Raw genomic sequence first — 25,734 nt, 5'->3', positions numbered from 1 at the left:
ATTTTAATATTTTGTTGGAAGCCGTCCAGAGTGGGCAGGGTATAAATAAATTATTATTATTATTATTATTATTATTATTATTATTATTATTATTATTATTAAATGTGTTTGTGGAAGGGGGAGGTATTTGTTGGCACTCTTCTTGCTTTTATTATGTATTTTGTGTTCTTATTTTATATTTTTATGCTGTGAACTTTCGCAAGATCTTTGGATGAAGGGTAGTGTGCAAATTTAATAAAGAAAATAAAGTAAGGAAAATAAAGCAAAACATTTCATATTTTCACTTTCAAAGGGTTCCTCATGCCAGCTCTCGAACTTGCATCCTCAGCTGCAGAAGCCTCTAGCAGAACCACCCATTATTGAACTTGCTCACTAGAAAAATACAGGTTGCTTAGCTGTAGCTGACCGTCTTCAAATGGCCATAAGAAGGGCCTCCTGAGTCAGCCAGTAGCTGATCTACTTGCGGGTCCTCTGGTCACAGTGGCCGACAAGATGCTTGTGGGAAGCACTCCCCCCCCCCCCAGAGTAACAATGATTCAGAGACATATTGTCTCCAGCAGTAGAGGTGGAACAGAGCCAACACAGCTAGCAGACCTTGGTAGCCTAATCTTCTTTTAAGTGGCCATCACTCCCTCTTGTGGCAACAAATTCCATAGTTTAACTACAGTATGCAATCTCTGTGAACTCTCATATATGAGATCTGAGTCTGTGCAGAACAGCATTTTGGAAAGTACTAGAGCTTAGAAGAGCCAGGAAACCACATGCTCTGGCTAGTCTCAAGAGTGAGGCTCTCTCTTCACTCCCTTGTAAGGTAAAGGTAACGGGACCCCTGACCATTAGGTCCAGTCGTGACCGACTCTGGGGTTGTGGCGCTCATCTCGCTTTATTGGCCGAGGGAGCCGGCGTACAGCTCCGGGTCATGTGGCCAGCATGACTAAGCCGCTTCTGGCGAACCAGAGCAGCACACAGAAACGCCTTTTACCTTCCTGCTGGAGTGGTACCTATTTATCTACTTGCACTTTGACGTGCTTTCGAACTGCTAGGTTGGCAGGAGGAGGGACAACAAGCAACGCGAGCTCACCCCGTCGCACAGATTCAAACCGCCGACCTTCTGATCGGCAAGTCCTAGGCTCTGTGGTTTAACCCACAGCGCCACCTGCATCCCTCACTCCCTTGTAGACTGCAGCAAATAAAAGATAAGCATTTGCATTGTGGTGTAGAAGACTGGCGTGGCTTGTAACCAGAGGACCAGTGAAAGAACGTCCGTTAGATGCAAATATCCTGTGTTTCTTCTCATGGTCTTTGTTCAGAGCTCAAAACCTGCCCTCTTCTGCAAGTTTCCAGTGCAGGTAGAAAGGTAAAGGACTCCTGGACGATTAAGTCCAGTCAAAGGCAACTATGGGGTGGGGCGCTCATCTCGATTTCAGGCCGAGGGAGCCGGCGTTTGTCCACAGACAGCTTTCCGGGTCATGTGGCCAGCATGACTAGACCACTTCTGGCACAACGGAACACTGTGACGGAAACCAGAGCGCACGGAAACACCGTTTACCTTCCCGCTGCAGCGGTACCTATTTATCTACTTGCACTGGTGTGCTTTTGAACTGCTAGGTTGGCAGGAGCTGGGACAGAGCAACGAGAGCTCACCCCATTGCGTGGACTGGAACTGCCGACCTTCTGATCAGCAAGCCCTAGAGGCTCAGTGGTTTAGACCACAGTGCCACCCGCCTCCCTTAAGTTTCCAGTATGTGTATGGGCTGCCTCCATCGTGCAAGTGGTAAGGTGGTTGGAAGTGAGGTTGATGGGAAGGTGTGCATCTGAAGTGCTCTCAACTGGCTTCCACCCCACGGATGAACTCTGGTTTAGGGCAGCAAGGAAAGGTCTTGGGGAAATTGCTCTCAAGAAAGGAGAGGACAGGGTATGGGAATGTGATAATCCTGCAATCCGCTCGCAATCCCTTAATCAGGCTGACTTCAGGTCTGAGTGAAACATTGTTCAGATGACAAAGCTAATTATCAAATGGCTGCTGGCAGCAAGTCAACAGAGGTGGCGTATCGGGTGACTTGTGAGCACCAAGGCAAGTGAAACCCAAACCTAAACGTTATAACTATGTTTTTTTCTGTATAATAAGTTATAAATAGAATATTTTAAGGCAAATAATAAAAATCATTTGCAGGAATGCACTTGCTAATGCCTGCACAGAATCTTTATGCAATCTCCCAGAGAACTATAGAATATGCTTTTGCTCAGTGATATATTGCAGTAGTCAACGTCACAGAAAATTTAAGAATGCTCTGGTTATTAATGCTTCTTATCCTTGATTAAAATGGAGCGGAAACTAAGAGTATGTCTAACATAAAAGGCAGTTTGTGCGATTATTAGTGTCAGGGAAAAGTTGTGATTTATTATTAAAAACAACAACAAAGCCTAGAATCAACATGCTTCCTCGGAAAAAATTCAGAGGTAAATCTCACTCCATCTTTGCATGCCAAGCCGCATTACAACAGCTTTACAGGATCAGATCAAAGTTGGCTTATACCAGAAGCCAGCTAGAAGCCTCTTGAAGCTCGTAAAAACAGCAGGAGAGTTTGACCTCAGTATCTGAAGAATACACTGCTATGGTACATGGACGTTCCATTTTGCTATAACTTACATATTTTCAATTTTTTTAGGAAACTGGCATGGCTCTTGTGACATAATTGCAGTTCCTATGTGATCCCTGATAAGAGGAAAGCTTGGTGCAGAATCTGGCCCTTGGGGAAGCAGGAAGGGAGAAACCATGAGCAGCAAACCACTATAAACAGCAGGGGGAAATGTGCTCTTTGGGGTTTTTTTTTGGGGGGGGGGTGAGCTCATTCACAAAACCCACCTTTCATTTAAGTGAAGTGCGGGAAAATGCTACTTGTCTATATTGTGATTTCAAAAATGTGAAAATACCTAAGAGTAAAAGAACGTTTTGAACAACTAGCATACTGAGATACAAAAATGCATATCCACAAATTATGTGGCCCCATTTGGGGTTTCTGTGCCTGACAATTTTAGGCAAATGGGGACAAAGTCAGCTCTTTGGGAGAGGTTTTATACAGGAAGGTCTCATTTCCTCAAATAGTGCAAAAGTGAAAGTCTGAAGATCAGAATGTTAGCAAGCTGACAATGGTGGAACGCGTCCAAGGGCCATGCCCTTCCTTCCATTCCAGGAAGTTTGTTTTCCAGTATATTGGACATCCAAGTAAATGAACAAGCTCAATGGTATTTTAGCTATACATAACTCTGAAGTCTAGTAGCAGTAGGGATGTGCTGATATATTATTATTAAATATTAAAAAGTTATAAACAATCATTTATTAACATTTCCTGTGTTTGATTTTGTGGCATGTTTAATAAACTTAAGTATAGAATTATAGAGTTGGAAGGAACCCTTTTTGATTCAGGAAACCCAGAGCAGAGAATCCCTCTGATTTAAACCTGACGTACAGAGAGAAAGACCACCTTCCACCCCAGATAAATAATTCTACTCTTAAACTGGTCTTACTGTTAATAGGTCTCTCCTAATGTTCCCTGGAAACCTACACTCCTTCTTTGCAAAAGCCCATCAAGCATGCTATGTTCTCCTTTCTATGGTAAAATACAGAAGTTCCTTCAACATTTCCTTATAAGAATAAACAGCTTTGATGCCCTTCTCTGTGTTGGAAAACGCCTTGGGTTGCCCCTGCAGCCCCCAAACTCCAAGCATCCTCCAGTATGTGCAGTATCCTCTGGTATCCCCTTATTCTCCAGTGCACTTCAGCGACATATCTCAAATGATATATGCACACTAATCTTCTAGCATAACACAGCAAGAAGCGTGAGACATCGTAGAGCTAATCTACCTATTTATTTACACACTATGCACAGACAGAGGAATCATAGCGTCCTCTCTCTCTCCAGCTCCAAGAGAAGAACAAGAACAAATAAAAGCAAAAGTACAGCACAATAGTACATACAGTGGAAGAGAGAAGACTGTCTTCCGTTCCCACACTCTTCCCAGACAGGCATGTGGCTTACACCAATCTCATCTGTAGCATAAAGGTGAAGGGACCCCTGACCATTAGGTCCAGTCGTGGCCGACTCTGGGGTTGCGGCGCTCATCTCGCTTTATTGGCCGAGGGAGCCGGCGTACAGTTTCCGGGTCATGCGGCCAGCATGACTAAGCCACTTCTGGCGAACCAGAGCAGCACACAGAAACACCATTTACCTTCCCGCCAGAGCGATACCTATTTATCTACTTGCACTTTGACGTGCTTTCGAACTGCTAGGTTGGCAGGAGCAGGGACCAAGCAACGGGAGCTCACCCCGTCGCAGGGATTCGAACCGCCGACCTTCTGATCGGCAAGCCCTAGGTTCTGTGGTTTAACCCACAGCGCTACCCGCGTCCCTCATCTGCAGCATGGGATTTACAACTGAAAATTACGGCAATGGGAATCTCCCCATCCAAATTACTAGAGCAGGACATAGTTCCAGCTAAAAGAACAGTAACCTGTAAACTAGAGGAGATGGACTTGCAGCAGAAAATGGTCTTGGGCAATGGTACCTGCTCACCTCTAAACCTTGGTTTATTACCCCTCTTAAGGCTCCCAAATTATTTGAATTCCTTAACTTCTTCGGCTCATAGATATGCCTTTATAAAGGCAAGATTCAACACCTTCCCATCGAACGTGCTAAGAAATAGATTCTCCAATGGACAGATATCGCTCTTATGTGATTGTAACTGTGGGGCACCGGAATCATTGCATCACATAATCCTTGATTGTGCTTTTCACTCATCGGCCAGGAGCAAGTTTCTTGCTCAATATCTAAAGGGAATCGCCGATGATTCGAATGAAGCCAAACTGAGATATCTACTAAATGATGAAGACCCCCTAAGATCACTCACGGTTGCCAGATTCTTGATCAGCGTCCTATCCCTAAAGAAGAAAAACGGACTCCTGTGTGGCTCGGATAACCCTTTTAAACCATGATCTATGTTTTAGGATGTAATTAGGTGATATCACCATTGATGTCTCTTATTAATTTATGAGCAGAGGGCGATGTTTATGTTGCAAATTTATTGTAATGTATGATGTTGGTCTTTTGTTTTTGTTTTGCTTTGGTTCTTGTCTGTTTTTTTGTAAGTCTTGTCTGTTTTAGATTTGGAGGTTTAAGTACATATATGTTGGTATGGGAAATTGTCGTGTGACGGGCCAATGGCCGTAATAAATATCAATCAATCAATCATGGGAGGTGTGAAATACTAACACTCTGAAGCCATGTACGTTTGCCTACATACTTCTTAAACTGTGGCACCCAGATTTGCAAACCACAGGTTGATCTTGTTCCACACTAGTCAAGACTTCAGCTTGGACATAATGCTCCAGCTGAAGTCTTGACTGGTGTGGAACAGGGTGAAACTGTGGCTTGGAAAGTACAGTGGAACCTCTACTTGTGGACGTAATCAGTTCGGGACGTCCGTCCATAAGTCGATCTGGGTCGCTGGTAGAAGCGCCGTTGTGCGCGGGTGCATTTGGCGGCAGTGCGCTTCTGCGCATATGCAGAAGGCGGCAGCCGCTTCTGTGTGTGCACATACTGCAGAAGCCATTCTGCGCATGTGCAAATTGCGGCAAACCTGGTATTTACTTCCGGGTTTGTCGCGGTTGCAACTTGGATCGGGCCCAAGTAGAGAAGGTCGTAAGTAGAAGTTCTACAGTGGTATCTCTGGTTACGAACTTAATTTGTTCCAGAGGTCCGTTCTTTAGCTGAAACTGTTCTTATCCTGAAGCGCGCTTTCGCTAATGGGGCCTCCTGCTGCATGTGCATCTCCAGCGTGCGACTTCCGTTTGGAATCCCAGGGCAAAGTTCACAACCAGGAGCAACTACTTCTGGGTTAGCAGAGCTCATAACCTGAAGCATTCATAACCAGAGGTACCATTGTACAGTGATTTATTGCAGGGCAAGACAGGAAGCATCACAGGTGCAGAGGTAAAGGTAAAGGGACCCCTGACCATTAGGTTCAGTTGTGACCGGTTGCGGTTATTTTTTTTCTGAGCCCTTGAATTGATTTTGAAAAATTACCTGAATTTTTCTGACACCCCCATTTACATATAAGGTAAAGGTAAAGGGACCCCTGACCATTAGGTCCAGTCGTGACCGACTCTGGGGTTGCGGTGCTCATCTCGCTTTATTGGCCTAGGGAGACGGCATACAGCTTCCGGGTCATGTGGCCAGCAGGACTAAGCCGTTTCTGGCGAACCAGGGCAGCGCACGGGAAACACCGTTTACCTTCCCGCCGGAGCGGTACCTATTTATCTACTTGCACTTTTGACGTGCTTCCGAACTGCTAGGTTGGCAGGAGCTGGGACCGAGCAACAGGAGCTCCCCCGTGACGGGGATTCGAACCGCCGACCTGATCAGCAAGTCCTAGGCTCTGTGGTTTAACCCACAGCGCCACCCGCGTCCCTGTTCACAGGTGCATATTTGAATGTAATGCTGTCTATCTAGATTCAGTTAGTTTGAGTACATGCACATCCAGTTGTGAACCACCATTTGCATTCTGCCGCAACCAGTCATGCCTAACTATTTACACCTAGATCTGCTTTGGATCTAGGCAGCACTGGCCTGGGGTCGACTCAAAAATGGACACACCCTTTTGAGTTTCACCTAAACCATCAGCACATTAACAACACACAGATCTGATGGCACTGTGCATTCCTTTAAGATAGACATTTGGGAATTTCTTTGCCAAATATCAACAAGAAAAACAAATCATGGCTATCTTTAATTATAGCCAAAAGAAAGGAAATTACCAGTTAACTACAGTATCCAACATTATCTTACTATGCTTTTGGTGATAGATTGCTTGGCTTGTTTTCTTAAAAAAGAAATCAAGTGAGGGGGGGGACTTCAAATCATGCTTATTTCATACATTACATCATTAAGCCTTTCTTTATCGCTGGCATGAAGGAACTCAAAATGTTAAGCAAACTTTAATTATAGCCCCAACAACACTGTGTTAATGTATCATCTGTTTTATATTGTTGGCTTTAGGCTTCAATCCAAAACACGCTTACTAGGAGCCCCAGTGAATGCAGCAAAAACACACACAGCATTGTGCTCTTAACTGATTATTTGAATTGTATTTTATGTTTACTTTAAAAAAACAAAAAACTTAAATGCTAGCCACTCTGGATATCTCAACCAAAGCAGGAGACAGAAATAATACATCATTCTTTCTATGATTTGTTATTATTATCTGTTTATTTATTCTTATTGTGGCTTGCAAGCACGAAATGTCATGCACGACAAGTTGTGTACAGCTTGACTGGGGCCAACTACAATTTGGCTTTGACTCATCAGCGTACGGGACATTTCTAGGATGGCTCATGATGCTAAAATAAGACTCTCTCATTTCATAACATACCATTTACCTGAGTCTTAGTAAGGCTATCTCCACTACGGCCCTGGCTAACAGAGATGTTTCATGAGGGTGCAAAAGGTGCAGGCAGTAGCCTCTCTTAGGACTAGGACCCTGATACCTACGGGACTGCCTCTCCTGGTATGTCCCAAGGAGGACCTTATGGTCTTCAAACAAAACCATCTTGGAGGTCCCGGGCCACGGGGAGGTTAGGCTGGCCTTGACCAGAGTCAGGGCTTTTTTGGCTGTGGCTCCGATCTGGTGGAACACTCCGTCACAAGAGACTAGGGCCCTGCGGGACGTGACATCTTTCCGCAGGGCCTGCAAGACAGAGCTGTTCCACCAGGCCTTTGGCCAGGGCACAGTCTGACCTCATCCTTTGGCAATCCTCACAGAACTCTAGCCCAATGGTTGCCATCAATTTGATTTGAACTGATTTTATAATGAAATGATTTTAGAATGTTGTGTTATTTTACTGTTGTTAGCTGCTCTGAGCCCGGCTTCGGCTGGGGAGGGTGGGATATAAATAACATTTTTTTATTATTTATTATTATTCTGTAAAAGGTTTTCCTAACAAACTACAGAATACAGTGGTAGCTTGGTACTCGAACAAATCGGCTCCCGAACACTGCAAACCCGGAAGTGAATGTTCTGGTTTGTGAACGTTTTTCAGAAGCTGAAAGTCCGATGCATCTTCTGCTTAGTGCAGGAAGCTCCTGCAGTCAATTGGAAGCCGTGCCTTGGTTTTTGAACCGTTTTGGGACCTGAACGGACTCCTGGAATGGATTAAGTTCGGGAACCAAGGTATCACTGTAATGGAAAAGCCAGCAACTGCACAAGCGAAGGTTACTCTATACCAGTGTTCACTTACTTCTTCCTTGATGCACATCTCTTCTTCACAGAATATTGCTAATATATTTTGGCATCCCTATGGCTAATGCATTTTGGCACTCACTGACAATTTCTTGCTTCTTCTGCTATACAGCTTGATGGTCGAGCACATTGTGTGCATGCCAAATATCCCAAAGAAGTCAAGCCTGGGCCGTACCAACTCAGAATACAGGTGTGAGCTTGCATTTTCAAATGCTTCCTCATGTAGAAATTTGCTGCATTTCTCCCTTTACGGAAAAGCAGGAAGAGTCCTTATCCCTGACGTGGCTAACACTCAGATCTTTCTTTGTTTTATTGAGTCCTATATTGGGATGCGGGTGGCACTGTGGGTTAAACCACAGAGCCTAGGACTTGCCGATCAGAGGGTCGGCGGTTCGAATCCCCGCGACAGGGTGAGCTCCCGTTGCTCGGTCCCTGCTCCTGCCAACCTAGCAGTTTGAAAGCACGTCAAAGTGCAACTAGATAAATAGGTACTGCTCTGGCGGGATGGTAAACGGCGTTTCCGTGCGCTGCTCTGGTTCGCCAGAAGTGGCTTAGTCATGCTGGCCACATGACCCGGAAGCTGTACGCCGGCTCCCTCGGCCAATAAAGCGAGATGAGCGCCGCAACCCCAGAGTCGGTCATGACTGGACCTAGTGGTCAGGGGTCCCTTTACCTTTATATTAAGGTGCATTTGGTAAATGCTCCACTTTTTTAAAGATCTTTCAGCCGGATTACAAACTGAAGGGCAACTCATTTTCCCTTGTAAATCATCTGGAACACGGCACAGGTTCCCCACCCCTGCGACAGTGTGACCCAACCAAAATTTGTACGATTGTAATTACCACGTATTCTTCCCTTACTTATCCTTGCCTCAATCTCCCTCCATTTCCTCGGCTTCACTTTACGCATTTCCAAATTGCAAATCTCTTGGAACACGGATCTTTGTGCAGTGGCCTGAAGCTAGAAGGCACCATGTATTTAATAAAATAAAAGTTTGTTAAAATATCACACAACTTTAAATTGATGGACAAGATTTCTTATTTCTGAATGAATTATTGGCAACTCCTGATTGCACTGGAGTCTTCGTTTTTATTACCTTACGGTCACCTGCCCTCTATAGAAACCCTTTATGGGACACGGGTGGCGCTGTGGTCTAAACCACTGAACCTCTTGGGCTTGCCGATCAGAAGGTCGGTGATTTGAATCCCCGTGACGGAGTGAGCTCCCATTGCTCTGTCCCAGCTCCTGCCAACCTAGCAGTTCGAAAGCAAGCCAGTGCAAGTAGATAAATAGGTACCACTGTGGCGGAAAGGTAAACAGTGTTTCTGCGCACTCTAGTGTCCGTCACAGTGTACTGTTGCGCCAGAAGCGGGTTAGCCACGCTGGCCACATGACCTGGAAAGCTGTCTGTGGACAAACGCCAGCTCCCTTGGCCTGAAAGCGAGATGAGCGCCGCAACCCCATTTGACTGGACTTAACCATCCAGGGGTCCTTCACCTTTTTCATAGAAACCCTTGCACAGCAACGAGCAATTCACGGTCCCGTTTCGCAAAGTGTTTTGTCATTATTTATCATTTGAGTTGTCCTTGCACCTTACAAATTAGGGCAACTGCATCTCAGCTCGACTAGCAAAGAAAGAATAAATGAATAGGGAGAAGAGGAATAATTAGGTTAATTTTCTTCTCCCATTCTAGTTAGCTGTTGTTCCCAGTCCCCATGTTTAACTCAGATGCAAAGGAGGTGGTTGTGCTGTGTGACTTTTCTTTGTGGAAGCTTGTCAAACTGCAAGTGGGCGATATGATATGGTAAGGGTTGATATGATAGCCATGTTCAAATATATAAAAGGATGTCACATAGAGGAGGGAGAAAGGTTGTTTTCTGCTGCTCCAGAGAAGCAGACACGGAGCAATGGATCCAAACTACAAGAAAGAAGATTCCACCTAAACATTAGGAAGAACTTCCTGACAGTAAGAGCTGTTCGACAGTGGAATTTGCTGCCAAGGAGTGTGGTGGAGTCTCCTACTTTGGAGGTCTTTAAGCAGAGGCTTGGCAACCATATGTCAGGAGTGCTCTGATGGTGTTTCCTGCTTGGCAGGGGGTTGGACTCGATGGCCCTTGTGGTCTCTTCCAACTCTATGATTCTATGATTCTATTCTATGATTCTAAGTTGAGAGAATGTGCAGCTTCCTCTTCCAAGCCACAAGCAAGCAGTTGACAAGACACATTTTTTGTCTCTTGCCGGGTAGCCTGTATTTCTAAGGAAGCTGGATTTGGCCCCAGAGTCCTCAGGTGCTTATTCAGACTCAGGATTAAACTGGAAACACTAAGTAATGCATTCTTGTTAATTGCAAGTTGCACTGGTAACGTTAACTTCTTAGTGGGTCTTAACCCCCACATACACGGCAGCAGCTACATATTACACATCAGCAATCCTCAGTACCAAAGTCAGGTTTCTACTCCAGTGCAATTAACTATAGGTTAAAAGTTGTACAGGGTAAACTTTAAAGCGTTAAAATTGGGATGTGGAAAATGTGAAAGCATCAAGGAGAGGCAGGACTGAGATTTGGAGATATGCTTCAGAGGTCCAGACTATGGGCAGCCCCGAAAAATCAACAATTATAATTTGGATTATAATTTGGTCTTTTTTATTTTAGTTTTTTATTTTAATTGGATTATGATTGGACATCTTAATTGGCTGTTTTTTATTGGAAAATTAATAAAAATGATTTGTTAAAAAAGTTGTACAGGGTAGTTCCCACATGTGAAGACCATTTGCTTTGCTGGACACAATTCAGGGTCAGCTCAACATTTGCAGAAGGCTATTTGTGCCTAGCAATATTTACTTACTTGGCGTTATTCTGGATGCTGTTTCATTTTTAGCAAGGTCCAGAATGCAAGGAGGAAGCGCAGAAGCCTGGAAACTTCTATGTCCCTGTCCCTAATCACTAGCTACTGAAGACTCAGACCGCTGTCTCCGGGGTGCCCAAGATTCTCTCTTGCTTTTAAAAATACGCAAGATGGAAATCTCTGTACACACAATTATGTGCTTGCAGAGTTACAAAATAACACATTTGCACTAGACCCATGTATAACATGGACGGGAGCCACCTGGCAACATGTGATCCACCTCCCTCTCCGAGGAAGATCGTCCACAGAAGGAAAGAGGCCCAAAGCTTCAATTTGGTTTTGTCTTGTCTTGTTCCCTCTGCCAGAGCAACCGTTGGAGGGAACAAGTTTGTGTTCTTCTCTTTGCAAGGCAACCAGTTGCATGAGAATTCTAGGCCTTTAAAACCATTTCGAATCCACAAGAAAATGTGCATATACTCTCTGCAGCAGATGTCAAACAAATCTGCACAGTGGAGTTTGGGTCTGGGTCGTTAAACTTCAAATGCCTTACATAGGCACTGATCATAGTTTGCTTAAACCATGGATCTACAAGCAAACCTCTTTCTATCAGGAATAAGGCTTTGTCACCATATAATTCAAATATTAATTAAAAAGAAACACTTTCTTATGCCCCCCCCCCTGCACGCACGCCCCCCACTGCATCAGTGGGTTATTTTTATAAACTGATAATTGAATTTCCAGCAGTTAAAACTCACAAGGTCCAGAGTGTTTTTAAAGACACCAACAGACTGTTGTTCAAAACTATGTACTGTAGTAGTTTTTGCCCTTCAGTTAAGAACGTACATTTTGAAAATATGGTTCACTTCCTCATTTTTGGTATAGTTTACATAGCCCTGGGTGTCACATTTCATGGGGATTTCATCAGTATAAACAGAGAGATTCATTTTCATGTAGACAGAAAGCAATATGAAGCCACCCTGAGCCCCTCAGATTTCAAAACAAGGGAAACCCATAATTGCATGGCATTATTATTCCTAAATTCTGCAGAGAAACCTTAGAGGTCTACAGCAACAGTAACAGGCATAACATGAATGGGAAAGGATGAGTTTTTGAATCATACAAAGAAGAAGGGGGAGCTCTGTTTATTTTTAGCTTTGTATCCTTATGGACACAGCAGTGGTTTCATCACCAGTCGCAGGCTGTGAGGAACGGTTATGTTCTCATGATGGATCTCTGTACATGAATGCAAGTAGGGTACACCTGGAATTACACCCACAAATAACTGTGGTAAAGTAAAGGTAAAGGGACCCCTGACCATCAGGTCCAGTCGTGACTGACTCTGGGGTTGTGGCGCTCATCTCGCTTTCTTGGCCGAGGGAGCCGGCGTTTGTCCGCAGACAGCTTCCGGGTCATGTGGCCAGCATGACTAAGCCGCTTCTGGCGAACCAGAGCAGCACACGGAAACGCCGTTTACCTTCCCACCAGAGCGGTACCTATTTATCTACTTGCACTTGGACGTGCTTTCGAACTGCTAGGTTGGCAGGACCAGGGACCGAGCAACAGGAGCTCACCCCTTTGCGAGGATTCGAACTGCCGACGGCAAGTCCTAGGCTCCGTGGTTTAACCCACAGCGCCACCCTAATAACTGTGGTGGTGGGGATTAATTACTTTGTACCTTAAGTCAGACTATCGTTCTGGAATACTTTCCGGGCACATCGCTATAAAGGTGTTCAAACAAAATACTCCACTCCAGGTGGACAAATGCGGTTTACCAGACACCTCCCTCCTTTCCCCACTACTATTTTTTAACAGTTTGAGCGATGAGCAACATAAAGAGTTACGTAGACAGCATTGCGGAATTTCTGTCACATGGCAGATGCCAGGGATCACAGGACCACCAAAAAGCAAGGCCTTCCTGTGAGACCTTTCTCAGGCTGAAGGACCGCTGCAGATTCTAAGGATTTTTAGGGCATGGTGAAACGCCATTGCTTCTGTGTGCCACCTGAAAAAGTGCTGCACTGGGACTATTCAGCTATTGAGCATATTGAGTAGCATTGGCAACACACAATAATAATAATAATAATAATAATAATAATAATAATAATAATAATAATAATACCTTTATTGTCAATGTACAACCTGTGTACAATGAATATAACTGAGCCTCCCTCCCACACAAACACTCAATCTCATTGCACTCTGTGTGCTTGTCGCACAACACACCAACCCCAAAAGTCAGTTGCACTATATTATTTTCTGTTCAGCAGCCTAACAGCCCACAGATAGAAACTGTTTTTTTAGCCTGATTATACTTCTATATCTCCTGCCCGAGGGTAGAAGATTAAAGAGGTGCTGGCCGGGGTGTGAATCATCCCTGAGGATTTTTCTCGCTCTCCTAAGGCATCGATCCCTTGCAATGTCATCTAGCAGGCTCAGGGGACAGCCCATGGTATCATGTGCTGTGTTCACCACCCTCTGTAAAGACTTTCTGTCCGTGGCTGTCAAGCCAATGTACCACGCTGTGATACAATATGAGAGGACACTTTCTATTGTGGACCAGTAGAAGGAGGTCATCAATTGTTGTTTAACGTTGTTCATTCGCAAGACCCTGAGGAAATGGAGTCTCTGTTGGACTTTCCTAACCACCTGAGTTATATTGTTTTTCCAAGTGAGGTTTTCACTAAGGTAAACTCCCAGGAATTTGAAGGAAGAGACTCTCTCCACACAACCCTCCCTATATACAACAGGGCTAGTTCCTCTCTCTTCCTCCGAAAGTCCAACACCATCTCCTTTGTCTTGCTAATATTTAGGTGCAAGTTATTCTCTAGGCATCATGTAGATACTTTTTGAACCTCCCCCCTGTACGCTGATTCATCTCCACCTGTAATTAGACCCATTATAGTAGTATCATCTGCAAACTTAATAATTACAGTGGATGGATCAGATGGAATACAGTCACATGTATACAACAAGTAGGGATTCAGAACACATATCTGTGGGGTGCCAGTGCTGAGCTTCAGGGAGGTAGATGTAACAGGCCCAATCCTCACTGTTTGTGTCCGATCCCTCAGAAAGTCTTTAATCCAGTCACAGATGGTAGAAGAAAGGTCTAGTTCCACCAGCTTTTTGATAAGAATGTCTGGAAGGATGGTATTAAAAGCCGAGCTATAATCAATAAATAGAATTCTAACATAATTCCCCAGTCTCTCCAGATGACTTGCTGCAAGGTGAAAGGCTGCAGCTATGGCATCCTCTGTTGACCTATTTCTCCTACAGGCGAACTGATGTTTATCAAAATCCTACGGGTTTAAGAAACCAGCAGCTCCTTCCTATAGCAAATTGTTGTGATAGCACAGGGAGCAAGGAGCTGCGGTGCATCACGGAGGCATCTTGATTCAGTGTTGGTGGTTCAGGAGTGGCTTTGGAAGTAAATGTGCATGATCTACTGGTTTTTGGGTGAGGACCCCTGTGGTTAACCATTGTACATATAATTTACAAAACCCAAATTAGTTAAACGTTAATTGCTATGAGATCATGTGTATTCACGGTTAGGGCCATAGGAGTCATTTTGCTGGATCATGCTCCAACATTCTTTGCATGAACCAGCCAGTGATCCAGTGGTGAATCAAAACAGATCACAGCACAAACTGATTGTATTCTAGTGTTATTGTCAAAGTTCTGAGTTTATGTTCATGTTATGTTCTGAAGGAGCGTCTCCACCCCCATTGTTCTACCCGGACACTGAAGTCCAGCACCGAGGGCCTTCTGGCAGTTCCCTCACTGCGAGAAGCCAAGTTACAGGGAACCAGGCAGAGGGCCTTCTTGGTAGTGGCGCCTTCCCTGTGGAACGCCCTCCCACCAGATGTCAAAGAGAACAACAACTACCAGGCTTTTAGAAGACATCTGAAGGCAGCCCTGTTTCGGGAAGCTTTTAATGTTTGATGTATTATAGTATTTTAATATTCTTTTGGAAGCCGCCCAGAGTGGCTGGGGAGGCCCAGCCAGATGGGCGGGGTATAAATAATAAATTATTATTATTATTGTTGTTGTTGTTGTTGTTGTTGTTGTTGTTGTTGTTGTTGTTGTATTTTTGTATTTTGTGCTTTTATTCCCTGCCCCGCCCTGTACTCTGCCCAGAGAATGAGAAATATTGAAGTTATGTTAATGAAATGCATAATATGCACCGTGTGCCTTACATAAACAAAGTTGAGATGGGGAAGTTTTTGGAAACTCACCTTGGATGAATAAGGAAATTAGCCTAGGTATCATTATATGGTTGGGACACGGGTGGCGCTGTGGGTTAAACCACAGAGCCTAGGACTTGCTGATCAGAAGGTCAGTGGTTCGAATCCCCGCGACCAGGTGAGCTCCCGTTGCTCGGTCCCTGCTCCTGCCAACCTAGCAGTTCAAAAGCATGCCAAAGTGCAAGTAGATAAATAGGTACCGCTCTGGCGGGAAGGTAAACGGCGTTTCCGTGTGCTGCTTCGGTTCGCCAGAAACGGCTTAGTCCTGCTGGCCACATGACCCGGAAACTGTACGCCGGCTCCCTCGGCCAATAAAGCGAGATGAGCACCGCAACCCCAGAGTCGGTCACGACTTGACCTAATGGTCAGGGGTCCCTTTACCTTTACCTTATATGTAAATGGGGGTGTCTGAAAAATGCAGGTAATTTTTCAAAATCAATTCAAGGGCTCAGAAAAAAATAACCGCAACCTGTTACAGCCCCCCCCCCCCAATTCCTTCTAGAAAAGTGGCCAATAGGAGGGTGGGCAAATTCTCCTCTGGCTTGGATCAAAACCCGAGGTAGAGGAGTGTGTCAGAAATTATTAAAGTTCATCTCAGTTTTAAGGTTGAGTTTAACGAGCTATTGAAATTTGTTCCTGAGGAATTTCACTGACATCACTAAAACAAGTATTTTAAGCAGGATTTATTCAAAACAAAATTCCTTCTGTCGCTTGTTGTGGTCACCTCAGCCCTTGCTTTTGGTCTCTTCTAACTAACCAAAGAACCTTTTCTGTAACTCTGCACACACAATGACAAACATAAACCAGATGGCATTCTACTTGAACATCCACAACCTTGAATTGTTTCAGGAATCCGATTTCCCAGAATGAACAAGCACAAATGTTTGTTCTAAAACTAGTGCTCAGGTGACATCACAGGCCTTTTGTTTTATAAATAGCTGTAGCAGTCAAGGCACACATTGGGAACTTGCAATCGAGCTGTTTTGCTACTGAAATCAGCAGAGGGCAGAGGATGCATAGGCAATTCTGCCAGTCATTTGTAGATCCTTTCTGAAAGCAGGGCGTATTTTTAAAAGAGATGGCAGGCTAAACTCATTACCATTTGAGAAATATATTTAATGACAGTTAAAGGTAACTTGAGCCATATTTCAGCAGTCACATTCTAGAGTCTTGTGTTTCTAGGGATGGGTTTCAAAAGTAACATAACATGGCCTGTGGTTGCTGGTGGTCTGCTGCCGAAAGGAACAATAAGAAGTTCCACTGGATGTTACTCAAGTAAAGGTAGGGACCCCTGACCATTAGGTCCAGTCATGACTGACTCTGGGGTTGCAGCGCTCATCTCGCTTTATTGGCCGAGGGAGCCGGCGTACAGCTTCCGGGTCATGTGGTCAACATGACTAAGCCGCTTCTGGCGAACCAGAGCAGCGCACGGAAATGCCGTTCACCTTCCTGCCGGAGTGGTACCTACTCATCTACTTGCACTCTGACATGCTTTCAAATTGCTAGGTTGGCAGGAGCAGGAACCAAGCAACAGGAGCTCACCTGGTCGCGGGATTCGAACCACCGACCTTCTGATTGGCAAGTCCTAGGCTCTGTGGTTTAACCCACAGTGCCACCCTAACCCGCGTTACTCAAGTAGCGCTCTGCATTATGTTATCTATCTATCTAATCTATCTATAGCATCCCCTTACATCATGGAAGCCTGCAGTGAACTTTTGGCTAGTAAGTTCCTTAAATTCCATTGCAATGTACACAGTTCCAAATGTTACAGGAACTGTACCCTCTCCCATACAGCGGCAGTCTAGCCATGGTGATCCTTGCTCTGGTAACATCCCATTTAAGACTACTCTGATGCATTGCACTTCAATGTCCTTGAAGACATTTCAGAACCTCTGATTGTCCAAAATATAACAGCCAGGATTTTTGCTGGGAGCGTAGCCTGCAGGTTTCGATAGACTGGACTGGTTACCCCTTCGCTTCCAAGCTCAATTCAAGATGCTGGCTTCAACCTTTAACGCCCTTCACTGCTTGATAACTTAAGGACAGTCTGCTCCACTATCAACTTGCCTGAGAGAGGAATATATCTGTCAGGGAACTGCCATCAGAGGCAAGAGGAGAGGTAAGACGCTCCAATGATGCAGGGGAGGGAACTAGCAAGGAGAGAGAGAGAGCTTCCGCTGGGGAAGGAAATCCAGGGGACACCAGGGAGAAAAGGGAGGCTGAGAGTACTGCAGAGGGGAGGCTCCGAGACTCTTCCAGTGAAATCAGCGGAGAGAGCACAGGACCTCCGCTTGGCACGCCCACGCTGCGCAGAAGGCTTCCGCGCAGAGAATCTAGGAGGAGACTTGGCGTCAAAGAATTTCAGTGTTGGAGGAAGTTTAGGAGACGCCCACTCACGGATTCTGCCAGTGAATGAGGCAGTCGCGTTGTAAGGGCTGTCAAACCAGGCAAAGGTTTAGCTATACGACTAGCTTGGAGCAGTTTGCAGTTTACGCACAAGCAACCCCAATTCCCATTATAATATCCAACACCAATACAGGTAAGATGTTATAACAGGATAAAGCCAGAAAAGGACAACATGAAAAAGAGAAGTACAAAGGCAAAAATAGATACAATTGACTTCCAATGATTTGTAAAGGATTGTGTTTTTTTGCCAATTTTGTGAAACTGTTTTAAGAAGAGCATATAACCCAAGCAGAGCAAGTGCTTTATGGGGTTATTTTGCACCCAGCACCAGTTGTGATTCAGGGTGCACCACGTCAAGAAGTGGAATGGTAGAAGTGACAACAACAAGTTTAGAATACAAGACTTGAGATGCACATATCAAAGAAGTCTTTGATCCTGAGATATTTAAGCCATTAAAATATTATTCAGAAGAATGAAATGAAAACAAAATAAAAGGTCTGTGGTCAGGGCAATGGTCCTGTAATGGGTATGAGTTACTCGTGCGTAAACAGGTGCCTTTCTTGGTTAATTTGCCTTGTCTGCGCGGGAGTCTTCTGCGCAGGGAAGGCGTGGGTAGCGGAGGACCTGGGCTCTCCTCACTGATGTCCAGTGAAGAGTCCTGGAGCCCTCTCTCCACTTCCCCCGTCTGCCCCCCTTTATCCCCGGTGTTGCGCTGATTGGCTTCCCCCTCTCCTGAGCTGTTTCTCCCCCTGCTGCTGGGTCCTTCGCCAGCATCATCTGGGAGCCTCCCCTTCGCCTCTCGCTCCGATGTCAGTTCCCTGACAGGTCCCTTTTAGCTCTGATAGTCTCTAAGGTGCTTAATAAATATTTTAATCATTAAAAATCAATTGCTATTTATAGCCAATAACAAAGATGTACTATCTTCTTGCTTCCACTACCATCTCGTCCCTGCAGACAGTTATTACCGCAAAATCATGCTTAAATTATTCTGCAATGCTCCTTTGTAAATTTCTAACAAAGAGGTACAATGCTCTCACTCTGTAGCAGTGTAACATTTCCGCAAACAATGGCCTTGGTTTATGGGTCTTTTACGTAAAAGCCAACTTTTATCTCCTTTTCTTTTTGCTAATTAAAGAAAACGAGGCACAGTCACTCCTGGCAGTAAGCTCTGCGTATAAAATCAGAGTTTACATCAGAAGCCTTCAAGCAAAACATGATAAAGTTACACTGAACAACTAAAAGAATGTATCTAGATGAAACTGTTTTGAGTTCCCATAACAGAGCGAACCTTAAAGGGCTTGACTGTATTAGTGACTGCCGAAAATGGATCATTTTGAGAACTGATCTTTGACACAGATGGCATTATTCAATTCTATTAGAAATCTCTTTTGAAAACAACATCAAAACAACATGAGGTGTATTCAGCTTTCGATCAGATACATCCATATGAAATGACTCACCAATGAAAGATGAACCAATGCTAGAAATTACATGATAAGGGCAGCTCAAACAGGCCAACTATTTAGCTGCCTTGCTTCCAAGGAAGCACACTGCCCCCCGGTACCAGAAATACGTCAAGGAAGTTTACAGAGAGGCCATGAAGGAAAGAGCTCTCCCTCTCAATGTATGATCCCAGCATCTAGTACTATGAGGTACAGTGGTACCTCGGGTTAAGTACTTAATTCGTTCCGGAGGTCCGTTCTTAACCTGAAACTGTTCTTCACCTGAAGCACCACTTTAGCTAATGGGGCCTCCTGCTGCCGCTGTGCCACTGGAGCACGATTTCTGTTCTCAACCTGAAGCAAAGTTCTTAACCTGAAGCACTATTTCTGGGTTAGTGGAGTGTGTAACCTGAAGCGTATGTAACCCGAGGTACCATTGTACAAGCAGGACCCCATAACAAAAGGTTGCAGTGCACCCCTCCCTAAAAGCTATGTGCTCTGGCCTTAAATCTTGTTAACTTTAGGCCTGTGTCACTGAGAAGGTCAGACACGGCAGAGACCCCCTTTGGAGCCATGCGCTGTTCCCTGTCTTTATCCCAAGCCATGAACTCTCCATTCCCTCTCTCTTTGTACAGTGGTACCTTGGTTCTCAAACTTAATCCGTTCCGGAAGTCCGTTCCAAAACCAAAGCGTTCCAAAACCAAGGTGGGCTTTCCCATAGAAAGTAATGCAAAATGAATTAATCCGTTCCAGCCTTTTAAAAAACAGCAATTTAACATGAATTTTACTATCTAACAAGACCGCTGATCCATAAAATGAAAGCAATAAACAGTGTACTGCAGTCACACAATCAATCAATCAATCAATCAATCAGTAGCTGAACTGGGTTCCACACAATCACAACAACAAAACAAAAAGAGCCGCAAAAACAAAGACGCAAAATAAAAATCAGACAGACCTCAGCGTAACGCTCAAAACGGAAGTGTGGCACTGCAAACGGAAGCGTAACACTCAAAGCAGAGCATGTTCAACTTCTGGAAAAAGTTCGCAAATCGGAACACTTACTTCCAGGTTTTTAGTGTTTGGGTTCCAAGTTGATTGAGTACCAAGGCGTTTGAGAACCAAGGTAGCACTGTATAAGGGGAGCAGTTAACTTTTTCACACTCTTCATTTATTGTTCTGTTTTTGTTTGTTTTTACTTCTTCAAACCTCAGATTCCCTCACTGAGTGGCAACTACTTTTTATGTGTAGCTTGTGCTGTTTTTGCTCTGCAAGCATCTGCATGCAGAGCCTTCAGCTGGAAAAACTGGTCGGGAAACCAAGCCTAATGAGAAATGGTTGAGGAAGCTGGGTATGTTTAGCCTGGAGAAGAGTAGACTGAGAGGAGATAGGATAACCATCTTTCAAAGAGGGCCAGATTTGATGAAGTAAAGGGCCGTAAGGGCCAGCCAAAGTTGTTGACCTTTTTTTAGGATTGAAGTTGAGGTTTTTTTAGGATTTTAAACTGCCACAGACGCCAGATTAAACCGACTGGCGGACCAGATTAGGCCCCCAAAATGGACTTTAGACATGCCTGATCTTAAGGGCTGTCACATGGAAGATGAAGCTGGTTTTTGAAGGACCAGAGCCAATGGATTCAAGTTACAGGAACGGAGATTTGGACCAAACAGAAAAACTTGTGAAAACCCAAGAAGCATCCTTGAACTGACCTTGGGCCTGAGAAGCTTGTTCTTCCACTATCAGAGCACCTTCATGGAATACAAAATATTGACCCATGTTTCTAATTCATTAGGACATATATGTGGTTTGTAGTTTTTGCCAACATCCCCACCCAACTCTGCTTTGGACACTTAAAAAACATTTTCCTCTGCCTGAATGTAGATGAAAGATAAATATAAATAGAAGAAGAAGAAGAAGGAGGAGGAGGAGGAGGAGGAGGAGGAGGAGGAGGAGGAGGAGGAGGAGAAGAAGAAGAAGAATTTTATTTATACCCCACCCATCTGGCTGGGTTTCCATGATTTGAATCTAAACGACGGAGAACACAACCTTTCGGAGAACACAATCTGAACTACAGGGAACACAACCTTTTGTTGAGTGGACAATCACATAAAGATAACTGTAGAACAGAGTTGTATTGTACTTCCCTAGTACACTCAGTGAAAAGCTAACTTTTCCACATTCATAGACCAGTTATTCTGTTTTCAGGCCTGACGCAAAGGCCACAGATAATAAAAAGACACATTCAGCGCTTGTGCTTCTGACTCATCACCCATCTACATGTTCTGTTTTACTGTAAAATACACTCTACACGCATATACCTGGCATCTAGACTGTACAACCTAGTATACATAAGATTGCACATTATGCAGGTATATTTTATTTAATTTACTGAAACAATTTATAACCACAACAATGGATGCATGAAGGCAGACCCTATGGTCTTGAGCAGGGGTCAGCAAACTTTTTCAGCAGGGGGGCGGTCCACTGACCTTCAGACCTTGTGGGGGGCCGGTCTATATGGGGGGGGGTGAACCAATTCCTATGCCCCAGAAATAACCCAGAGATGCATTTTAAATAAAAGCGAACATTCTACTCATGTAAAAACATGCTGATTCCTGGACCCGTCCGCAGGCCGGATTTTGAAGGTGATTGGGCTGGATCCGGCCCCTGGGCTTTAGTTTGCCTACCCATGGTCTTGTGTATGCCATGCACTCAATTTACAGAGCTTCTTGAACATGTGCAAAGGCTCTTAAAAAGATTAATGCATTAGCAGCCATTCCACCTGGTTTCAGTAGAGGGAGATATGAGACAACACAACCATCCCATTGGCTTGGCTGAAATCAACCGCCATTTTGTCCCTTTGCTCCCAGAACTCTCTCTTATTAGCACCCATGTCACCCAGCAACTTTGGGGGTGTGGGGTAGGGACTGAGGCAGAAAAAGAGAGAAAGGTGAGGCAGGGCAACAAGGCACCCCGAATCAGCTGAATCAGCTGGAATTAACTTCCACTTGGAGCCTTGGCTCACAATACTGTCTCTTTGATGCCACTTATTATGTAGTTAAAAGTTTTGCTACCTGAATTTGGACTCCCCCCCTTCCTCTCCCCATACCTTTTCCCCTTTGTGTCTTTTACAGTGTAAGTTTGAGGACAGGACCTGTGTCATTTTTAAAATCGCTTTATAGCACCTAAAAAAAGCAGGTACTTTAAATAAATAACTGAGTGAGTCAGTGATTTATGCAAGTTGTTGTTGGTATTCTTTATTTATGACAAGTCTAAAATTGATAGGTACCCTCAATAATTAAGAATAACACAGGCCTGGCCAGAGACTTATAGTCCAAAAGTTAAGAAGTGAGATGTTAGAAGAAGAGAAAGAGAGGTGAGATGGGGAAAAAGTCAATGGGGGCGCAGGGGGTAGGAAGTGTTTGAAAGTAGCCTTGTAAATAAGCCTAGCCTGAAAAAATGTCTGCTAGCCTACTGGTGACTGGGAAGAGGAAGGAAGAAGAGTCCCATTCCTCTTGCAGTAAAGGTAAAGGGACCCCTGACCATTAGGTCCAGTCGTGGCAGACTCTGGGGTTGCGGCTCTCATCTCGCTTTATTGGCCGAGGGAGCCGGCGTACAGCTTCCATGTTACGTGGCCAGCATGACTAAGCCACTTCTGGCGAACCAGAGCAGTGCACGGAAATGCCGTTTACCTTCCCGCTGGAGCGGTACCTATTTATCTACTTGAACTTTGATGTGCTTTCGAACTGCTAGGTTGGCAGGAGCAGGGACCGAGCAACGGGAGCTCACCCCGTCATGGGGATTCGAACCACCAACCTTCTGATCGGCAAGCCCTAGGCTCTGTGGTTTAACCCATAGCGCCACTCACGTCCCTTGCAGTAGCACATTTAATTTCTATGCTGGATGTAGATCTCATGGCTTTCCTCCTCTGGAATCACACTTGGTTTCCATGCTGGTTACAGAGGGGAGCAAGAATAGTGTTGCCTCTTCTCCACTAGCCATGCCAATTGCTTGAAAGCAACACTTAGTGGCCAATGGCTTCCAGAATGGTGCTTAAATACAAGGCTGTTTGAAAGTAATAGTAAATAAGGCAGCTGGGTGCCAGGTGAAGTCAAATCCGGTTGGCTGCAAGATGAAATGGCATGGAGTAAGGGTTGGGTTTCTTCAAACAAATAATGTATTTTACTTGAAACAGGAAAACTGTGAAATCTGTAGTTTGCAACTAAGCAGCACTATTAAAACTGAATGGGCTGGAGTAGAAAATGCTGCACTGAAGCAAAAAAAAAAAAAGCTTGTGAAATAAACTTCCGTACCTCTCAAGATGTAATTCTGGTAGTTCTGGTCCGCCTCAGCGCCCACTTTTATTAAACAGGTCAGGCCCTCTGCCACAACAAATTCATGAACCAAATCCTTGTCATCCTATCAAGGAAAAAGGCAAAAATGAAAAAAAGAGTTGCTATTGTAATATTTTTCACAAACAAACAGTAAGCACGGCTCACAAATTTATGGTGATTTTTCTAGTGATATGAGAGATGGTTATCATGTAGCAGATAAACATGACAACGGCCCACGTCTCATTTGAGAGTAGAGTTCAATTGCCAAAGCTTCAAAATAGGCTGACAGAGAGACATCAGCACTCGCTCAGCTGGGGGGGGGGGGGGTTGGAAGCTCCCCCCCCCCAGATGAGCAGTTAAGGCTCTGATGGCCCTTCAGCTCGGGCGTAAGTCGGAGAGGCATAGGGGCTCACTCAGGATGGAGGGCTGCGCATTGTATCGCAACTGCTTCTTCCTCCCCTAAGATACATTCAAGACACCGTGACATATCAGCATATTGAGGTATTTAGCTGCTGATATATCACAATGTGGAAAACCAGACATCGCCCAGCCATAGAAGGGACCCAAGTCATGTTGTGGGGTGAGCTGTGACAAACCTGCACGATTCAAGAACCTGCCATACCCCACAATTGTGGAATTCCTTCCCTAGAGAATTCTGTTCAGCCTCATTCTTTTATTTTTCAAAACCTGTTTGCCGCCTTTCTGCAAGCACTTTAAGAGTAATGCATCCTAAAAAAAATCAAAAACTGTAAGATGCAAACAATATAACCAAAATTAGCATTTCTGCACGCAAAATGACATTTCAGTGATGTATAAGATACATGACAGGTTTGGAATTTAACGAAATATCCAAATGAGTTAATGGGGAACAACAGCAATACTTCAGGATCTGATTTGAATTTAAAACACATATTTCATAAAAGACACTTTATCTGGACTGATTTTAACAATACAGAATAAACAATCTAAGCTTTAAACTTCAAAAGGCTTTAATGTATCTTTTTTAAAGGAAGGAAAAGGAATGGAAGTGTGAAGGAAGAGAACATAAACATCATGCCATAGACATTTGCACTCTACGCATGACCTTTTTTATCATGCATCTATAATGTGATGGGGTTGTGAGAAGGTCCAAACATCTGGACTATGCAAAGACAGATGAAAAGAATCCAAACTAGTTTCCTCTACATTAAAAGGACTGTGTTTACATAACTTCTGAAATAAAGTAGTCAGTCTTTCTAATCCCATTAACTTACTGATTTTCTAACATGAGTGACCAAAAATTTAAAAGACTATTCTACCGGCATGAGTGTCTGGGTTGGGTTGAAAACTGAAAATAGGAGCCAAGGTACAAATTATGATCAAAATGTTGACACATTTCAGAATACGTGTGGTAACAGCTAAAGGAAGGAAGGAGAGAAGGATGTTGTTCTTGGGTAGAAAACCGGAGCAGCCCTGTAATATTGCTAAGATTTATGGTCTGCCTCCTTCATCGGCCAGCATTAAAGCACTGATGAGAAAAGCAGCCAAACATGGAAATCTCCTGGAGTTCTCCTTTCTGGATTATTCAGCTACAAATGGTAATAAGCAGGGCACAACGAGCAATCGCTTAAGAACAGGCTTAGTTCTTGAGTGATCAAAGGGGTTACCATCTAAACATAGTACATGGGCAAGCTTTGCTCAGTAAAGTGGCATATAAATTTTATAAAATGAAATAAAAACATTATATAACCAGCCCCCTTCCCCGCACATCTAACCTCACCCCCCAACCCCTTTCCAAGGAGAGAGGAGGTGCTTCACAAAGCAACTTGCTAAAACACTGTGTGAAGCAACTCACTCCTCCATTGAACCTTGCTGAGGCCGTGTTTAAAGCGGGGAAGAGAAGAAGAAGAAGAGTTTGGATTTGATATCCCGCTTTATCACTAATCGAAGGAGTCTCAAAGCAGCTAACATTCTCCTTTCCCTTCCTCCCTCACAACAAACACTCTGTGAGGTGAGTGGGGCTGAGAGACTAGCCCAAGGTCACCCAGCATGTGGAGGAGCGGGGAAGCAAACCTGGTTCACCAGATTACGAGTCCATTGCTCTTAACCACTACACCACGCTGGCAGATCTGCAGATCTGCTCTGAGAAGTGCCTCTCCCCCCCCCCCCACACAGTCACATTTTAAT

The 25,734-nt window shown here is 44.4% G+C and overlaps 1 protein-coding gene across 14 annotated transcripts in view; it reads right to left on the bottom strand.

The window, feature by feature from the left end:
* The window catches only part of FHOD3 (formin homology 2 domain containing 3), a 369,691-nt gene that overhangs the window by 152,004 nt on the left and 191,953 nt on the right, over positions 1-25,734 (bottom strand). For all 14 annotated transcript variants that reach the window (XR_014518724.1, XR_014518725.1, XR_014518726.1 and 11 more), the window contains exon 5: positions 23,548-23,653. Coding sequence is in view for 2 of the 14 variants with exons in the window: in XM_083473089.1 (XP_083329215.1) it covers positions 23,548-23,653 (106 nt within the window). In the remaining 12 variants the exon portion in view is untranslated. The remainder of the gene's footprint in view (positions 1-23,547; positions 23,654-25,734) is intronic.

Source organism: Podarcis liolepis (genome assembly GCF_965112155.1).
Source record: "Podarcis liolepis genome assembly, chromosome: 13".
Lineage (NCBI taxonomy): Eukaryota > Metazoa > Chordata > Lepidosauria > Squamata > Lacertidae > Podarcis > Podarcis liolepis.
This window is presented reverse-complemented; position numbering and strand designations above follow the sequence as displayed.